General features: G+C 37.6%; 1 protein-coding gene across 1 annotated transcript in view; it reads left to right on the top strand.

The window, feature by feature from the left end:
• The window catches only part of SLC16A10 (solute carrier family 16 member 10), a 165,455-nt gene that overhangs the window by 89,398 nt on the left and 68,203 nt on the right, over nt 1–7,854 (top strand). Inside the window, exon 3 of the mRNA XM_069077039.1 lies at nt 5,537–5,999. Within this exon, the coding sequence (XP_068933140.1) occupies nt 5,537–5,999 (463 nt within the window). The remainder of the gene's footprint in view (nt 1–5,536; nt 6,000–7,854) is intronic.

The raw sequence follows: 7,854 nt of genomic DNA, 5'->3' as shown, positions 1-7,854 counted from the left end.
CCCCCTCTCATCCTCTTCCCCCCCTACTCTCCTGGAGGGTGAGATACCCTATTTAGTGTGTATTTCATTCCCTCCCTGAGCCAAATTCAATGGGAATAAGGTTGACCCATTCCCTTTTGCCTTCCTATTCTTCCCCTCCATTGTAACCATTTTCCCTTGCCTCTTCTATATAAGATAGTTTACACCATTCTGTCTCTCCCCATCTCCTCTCATATTCCTCTCTTACCTCTTAATTTCACCTTTTGAGTATCATCCCTTCCTGTTATATTGGTTCTGTGCCCTCTATCTATGTATACCTGTAAACATATACACACACATTCACACATGTATTCATATGCCCATATACCCTCATATATATTTCTATTACCTTCAACTACTGAGAAAAGTTTCATAAGTTACAATTATTGTTTTTCCATGCAGGAATGTTAATAGTTCAACTTTGATAAGTTCCTTATGATTTCTTTTTCCTGTTTACCTTCTCATGCTTCTCTTGCTTCTTGTATCTGAATGTCAAATTTTCTATTCAACTCTGGTTTTTTCATCAAGAATCCTTGAAAGTCCTCTATTCCACTGAATGACCACATTTTCCCCTGAAACATGATACTCAGTTTTGCTGGGTAGGTGACTCTTGGTTTTAATCCCAGCTCCTTTGCCCTCCAGAATATTATATTCCAAGCCCTTCGATCCCTCAGTGTAGAAGCTGCCAGATCCTGGGTTATCCTGATTGTGTTTCCACAATATTAAAATTGTTTCTTCCTGGATGCTTGTAATATTCTCTCCTTAATCTGGGGATTCCAGAACCTGGCTATAATATTCCTAGGAGTTTTCTTTTTGGGATCTTTTTCAGGAGGTGATCTGTGGATTCTTTCAACTTCTATTTTGTCCTTTGGTTCTAAAACATCAGGGCAGTTTTCTTTGAGAACTTCCTGGAGGATGATTTCTAGGTCCTTACTTTGATCATGGCTTTCAGGTAGTCCAATAATTTTTAAATTATCTCTCCTGGATCTATTTTCCATGTCAGTGGTTTTCCCAATGAGATATTTCACATTGTCTTCTATTCTTTCATTTGTTTGGATCTGTTTAACAGCATCTTGATTTCTCATAAAGTCATTAGCTTCCATTTGCTCCAATCTAATTCTGAAGGAATGATTCTCTTCAGTGAGCCTTTGAGATTCTTTTTCCATCTGGCAAATTCATCTTTTTAAGGCATTTTTCTCCTCATTGCCTTTTTGAGCCTCTTTTGCCATTTGAGTTAGTCTGTTTTTTAAGGTGTTATTTTCTTCAGTCAGGCTGTTGATTCTCATTTTGTCATTTTCTTGCATCGTTCTCATTTCTCTTCCCAATTTTTCCTCCACTTTTCTTATCTGCTTCTTAAGGTCCTCTATGGCCTGTAACCAGCTCGTATTTTCCTTTGAAGCTTTTGTTGCAGGAGTTCTGACTTCACTGTCTTCTTCCTGTTCCATACATTGCTCCTTTTTGTCCCCCAAATAGGAGTCTGATGTTGGAATCTTCTGTCTGCTTTGTTTCCTTTGTCTGGTCATGTTGCCCCTCAGTCACTGGACTCCTGGGCTTTTTGCCACAGTAGGACTCTGCCACCAGACAGGGGAGCTTTCATCCCAAATGCTGGGGTTTTCTCAGCTGCCTGAAGTATTAGATGGGTGGCCTCTCTGAGGTCTCCACATGCTCTGGCAAGCTGGACACACACCCCAGGACTTGGACTGCAATCCAGATCCAAGAAGGTTAAAGCAAGAGCAATTACCCCTCAGACTGGTGCTTGAACCCCCTACACTCTGAAGGCCAGGAGCTGAAGCTGTCACGTGGCACTGGCTGGCTGTTCTGGTGTTTCAGCAACTTCTTGCCCTGGGGGCAAAAGCCATGTACTCCCACTTACTGCGTCCCAAAGTCCAGACTGCACTGACCTCTCACTTTGTCCTTCACATCTATGTGTTGATAAATCTAGAAACGGCCACAGCTGCTGCTGATCTGGAGTCCCTTCTGCTGGGGGCTGGTCAGGCCTGCCCTGGGACTAAAGCCTTGGGCGTGGGGCTGAGCTTGGCTCCCAGAGAACTACTCTGGCAGATTCCTGCCAGCCTGCCAGGCTGTCCTCAGTGGGAGGTTAGCTTCTCTGTGTCATTTTGTGGGTTCTGCAGCTCCAAAGTTTGTTTAGAGTCCCCTTGTACATGGATTGGGGAAGGTGGAAGCCGGAGCCAGCGGGGAGGCCCCGCTTCTACTCTGCCATCTTGACTCCGCCCCTACATTATTTTTTAAAGTGTTAAATTTAACAAGGAAGTAATAAAATTGCTGGTTGGCATTACCTTCTGAATTTATTACTTCTTAGTATTTGTGCAGCACTGAATTTTTATTACTGCAGTATGCTGTTAGATGTGTTCGTTGACCTTTTTCCTAGGAACTTTCAAATTTCAATTTGCATTATTTTTTGATGACCTTAACTCAGATTAATTGTAATTCACCAGGCATGTGAGTGCATATAGCTTGTATAGGTGTATTAAGGGCTTTAGATGAGTAAGAATGAAAAATAGTTCAGCATCATTATCTGTACAGTCAAACAACTTATGGTATGGTTGGAAAATTGTTCCAAATCAACATACATTAGTACTATATAAAATTTCATATGAATTATATTGGTAAGTGCTAAATAATAATAGCTAAGATTTATATGGGGCCTTCCATGTACCAGACATTAGTATTTTACAATTATTATCTCATTTGATCTTCACAGCAATTCTTGTGAGGAGGGTTCTCTTATACCCATTATTACAGTTGAGTAAACTGAAATAGACATAGGCTAAGTTACTTGCCTAGGGTCACCCAGCTAGTAATTGTGTAGGCTAGATTTGAATTCAGGTCTTCCTGACTTTAGGCTTGGTGCTGTATATACTGAGCCACTTAGCTGCCTTACTGTGCATACTGATTGTCCTTTCCCTTGCTGGGAATATTAGTTTATCTTTCTGTACTAATCCAGTCCACAAAAATTTCTTTTTTCTCTACATTTCTGTCATTGTTTAATAAATACCATATAGTTGTGTTTAGTTTTATAGTCCATTTTTATAGTTCATTTAGCTTTTGGATTTCAGTGGCAGCCATCCAGAATTCAGCTACAGGTCCTGATATGTCTCTCTCCCCTCTCCCTGCTCCCAGCCTCAACAAGAAAAATGTTTGTCACAAAGCCCATATGTTCTACTGAAAGGTTATAGATGTAGAATTGTGTGTAAAAATGAGTCCTGATTCATGAAGCTTCATGATAAAAGAGGCCATGGGGGGAATTCTCTGCTAGATATGTATAGTGAAAGCTTAGCTCCATTACAGTAATGGTACATTTGTAATGAACAGTTGAGGTTCATTATGATAACCCTTAGTGACCCTGAAAATATGTATTATGTTCAGTATGTTTCTGCTTAAGAAAGCTAGGAAGGGCGGCTAGGTGGTGCAGTGAATAGAGCACTGGCCCTGGAGTCAGGAGGACCTGAGTTCAAATCTGACCTCAGATACTTAATACACATACACACAAACTAGCTATGTGACCTTGGGCAAGTCACTTAACCCCAACTGCCCTCCAAAAAGCAAAAAAAGAAAAGAAAGCTAGGAAAACATTCTAAAATACATTTTAAACTTCTAACCAAAATGACTTGAAAAAATCAGCACCTAAGAATCTCAAGTCTTGGTTATTTAGAGAAATTTACTTAGATGGACAACTTATTCTCTGATGCTAAATTATTATTATTATTATTTTAAGCAATTGGGGTTAAGTAACTTGCTCAAGGTTACACAGCCCGTTATTTCTGGGTGTGGTGCTAAGTATCTGAGCCTGGATTCGATTCCAGGTCATCCTGACTCTGGGGCCAATACTCTTACTCACTGATCCACCTGGCCGCCCCTCTGATGCTAAATTAATGAGGTATTTCATAATATTAATTTCTACTTGTCTTAGTTTTATTTCACCAATGAGGTTTTTAACTTCTTGAGACCAGGTCTTTTAAAAAAAATATTTCTTTTTATTTCCTGGAGGAATGGTTTGCTCACTAAATATCTGTTGAATGAACAAATACCATAGAGTAAAGGAATAGTCATTGTAGGGTAAGCTATATTAAGAGAAGCTTGTGGGAGAAAGTGTTTTGAAGCGGGTCTTGAAAGTACTTGGGAATGGACATGGAAGGAAGGTTTGGCCACATAACTCAATTTTATTTGATCCTTCTGGAGTTCCTTTTGACCATCCCAGCACTTTGCCATTTCTGTCATTAATCTTTCCATTTTGCCAGGAACTGCACCTAACAATGCCTCATACATAATAGGTGTTCAGTAAATGCTTATCAAGTAGAACTGAATAATTAACTTCAGCCTCTAAGTTTCTAACATGTACTCGGCTTTTGTTACTTTTATAGTAAACTTTTAAGTGTAAGTAAATGATATTAACTGGATTTCTTTTATTTTTTTTTTTAAGCAACTGGGGTTAAGTAACTTGCTCAAGGTTACACAGGCCAGGTGTTTCTGGGTGGATGCTAAGTGTCTGAGCCCGGATTCGATTCCCCAGGTCATCCTGACACTGGGGCTAGTGCTCTTACTTGCTGTGCTACCTGGCTGCCCCACTTTCTTTTATTCTTGACCTCTATTTCAAAGAATTCAAGAAATCTTACATCATTTTAATTTTTAGAAAATATGTGCTTACTTGGGCTAATCTGTCAATGTTATTTGGAATGCTTTAAGATTCTTTAAAAGATTTTCAGAGTTAATAAACTAGAATTATTAATGGGCATTATATTTTACCTTAATGCAGTTGTATTATTTGCACAACCAACAGCAACATAAAGTAGGGTGAAGTTTGATCCATAGAGCTTAGTTCAGAAAAAAATAAGACCTCTTTGCTAATGTTCTGGATGCGTATTGGTAGGGAAAAGTGCAGTGAAGCTTCCTTCTGTCTGACAGACTGTTTTAATCCAATGGATGCTTGTTATATATAGCAGTAACATCAGTGTTGAAATCTTTTCCCTGAAAATCTATTCTAATAAAAGAAATCTGTTTGCTTGTTTTAATTTAATTTATTTGGAAAAACAAATCATCACTCTTGGCTCTATTAAGCCTAATTTCATCTTCTCATTTTATTATATTTACAAATTGCCAAGAACGCTAGTGATTTCAAGTGAAATACTATAGTCTTCCTGAATTCATGGAATCATTGTTAGTCTTAAATTTTCACACCCATGGCAAGAGGCATTTATATCCATTCAGATTGAATTAAACTGTTTTTAGTGTAAAATTATGTATTTAAGAAGAGTGAACTTTCCTTCATTTGCTCTCTTTCCTTCTTTCCTATAACCCTTTTCTTTTCTCTTTCCTTTTCTTTTTCTTCCTTTTCTCTCTCCTGAACAGTACTTGTAGATAATATACATTGATTTTAGCATCAATAATTTTGAGGAAATATTATAATGGAAATCTGCATTTACTTTAAAAATGAGCATATCTCAGTTATTACAATAATCAATAGTGAAAATTATTTTCCTTTTCTTTCATTTTCATACAGCTCCATCGAGCCTCTGTATCTCACATATGGAATTATATTTGCCTGTGGCTGCTCATTTGCATACCAGCCATCGTTGGTCATTTTGGGACATTATTTCAAGAAACGCCTGGGACTGGTGAATGGCATCGTCACTGCTGGCAGCAGCATCTTCACAATATTACTCCCTTTACTTTTAAGGGTCCTGATTGATAAATTGGGCCTGTTTGATACACTCAGAGTCCTATGCATCTTCATGTTTGTCCTGTTTCTGGCTGGCTTTACCTACAAACCCATTCATCCCAGTGCCAAATATAAAGACAGTGGCAAGAAAGGAGAGAAAAAATTCTTTCTCTTTTCCGGGAGAAAGTTCAGTCCTCCCAGAAAAATTTTTAATTTCTCCATCTTCAAGGTTACAGGTTATTCAGTCTGGGCTTTTGGAATCCCACTTGCACTTTTTGGATATTTTGTGCCTTACGTTCACTTGGTAAGTGTGGTTCTTTGGTTTATCTTACAATGTTCTGTTAATACTTTATAGGTGAAAATCTTGGTGGATTAAAAAAAAGCATGTTAGGCTAAAGCTGTTTTGGAAAACTCTCCTGGTTATACTCCAGGGCCTCTTGTAATAAGAAATATCTGAGTTCAAGGCGAAACCATCCATCAGAATCTCCTAAACAACCAATCACAGTGGGCTTTGGATCCTTAACAAAAACCTAACATACCCCCCAAGGAGAGAAAAAAACAACCAGCAAACAAAAAAAAAATCTCATCAATTGAAAAGCTATTTTTAAAATTGAAATAATGACTGTGGGTGGAAAAAAATCATTCTTTTGAGGAGGGCAGTAATCTTCATAGAGGACAAATAAGGTATAGTTCAGGGGTGGCCCTCTAGGTCTTCAAGTGTGGCCATTTGATTGAATACAAACTTCATGGAACAAATCCCCTTAATAAAATCCCTACCTCTGGTATAGTGGATGAGAGTACTTACATCCATATATAATTTTTCATTGGACAGATGCAGAAATTGCATAATAGATAAATGCAGAGCATTTTCATTGAGGGACAATTTGTGGGAAAGGGAGGATTACCTATACTCAATGAACTACTTTGTTTTTTTTCCCCAAGATTTGTTTTTTAAATTAAATTTTAGGGGCAGCTAGGTGGCACAGTGAATAGAGCACTGGCCCTGGAGTCAGGAATATCCGATTTAAAATCTGACCTCAGACACTTGACACTTACTAGCTGTGTGACTTTGGGCAAGTCACTTAACACCAATTGCCTTGCCTTCCCCCCTCCAAAAAAAAGATTAATTTTATTTTTTCAGTCAATTATAATCTTCCATCTCTTTTACCCCTTCCCTCCTCTTCCATTGGCAAAAAAAGTTTAGAAAAATAAAGCCTTTGTAAAAAATACGTATATTCAGACAAAACAAATTCTGAAGTTGGCCATGTCAAAAAAATATTTATGTTTCAGTCAGCACCCTGAGTCTGTCATCTCTCTGTCAGAAGGTAGGTAGCATGTATCATGAATCTTCAGACAACTACTTTGGAAGAATTAAGAAATGTGCTAGATGAAAAGAGAGTTAAGCTTTCATAGAAAGCTAGGATTTCAAACATTCAAGCTAGTTTAAGCACATGTTCCTATTTCAAAGTGTGTATTTCAACCTCTTTATATTGAAATCAGAATAAGTGATGTCCAAAATATTTGCCCCATGGTAAACCTTATTCACAAAGTTTGTTATGTCCCATTTTTGTTTTCCTGCAGCAGCCACTAAGTTTTATTCAGAGCTCAACAGAGTTGAAAGTTGAGCTATGATAAACACAAATTATGGTTTAGATGTAGTCCTGATAGTATCATAACTGTTTGGTTGTTTTTGAGTGTGTATGTATGAGTGAACTTAGACCTCATTGAACCAGCATCCAGTTTGAGTCATCAGTGTGAATTTCCTTACTAAAGAAGTTTTTGTGCAAGATTGGTATCAGTAGTTCAAAGAATTCTTGGGCTCAGGAGGTCAAAATTACTTTGAATTCAGTGTTAATGTTCTTGGAAGTGATTCTTTCTCCCAATTCTAGTCTTCAAAGCATATATTATAAAGTTGGAATTACTGTGAATATGGCCACAAATGTTAGTTTTTATTGTAACTATATTGTTGAGTTCAAACCTTGACTCTTGACTTCTTGGGTAAGTCATTTAAAATTTCCTGCTTTCAATATTCTTATGTGTTAAAATGAGAGATCAAATTTTTCAGTTCTTTTTCAGTTAAATTAGATCATCTCTAAATCTTTCAACTTTAAAATTCTATGATCCTAGGAACTAGGGAAATATATCATTAATCATTTTAG

This window comes from Petaurus breviceps, unplaced genomic scaffold (genome assembly GCF_028583685.1).
Source record: "Petaurus breviceps papuanus isolate PSGF00001 unplaced genomic scaffold, PetGlider_PUasm1.0 90977, whole genome shotgun sequence".
In the NCBI taxonomy this organism is placed as follows: Eukaryota; Metazoa; Chordata; class Mammalia; order Diprotodontia; family Petauridae; genus Petaurus; species Petaurus breviceps.
The sequence above is the reverse complement of the archived record's forward strand: the minus strand, read 5'-3'. Positions and strand labels throughout refer to the sequence as shown.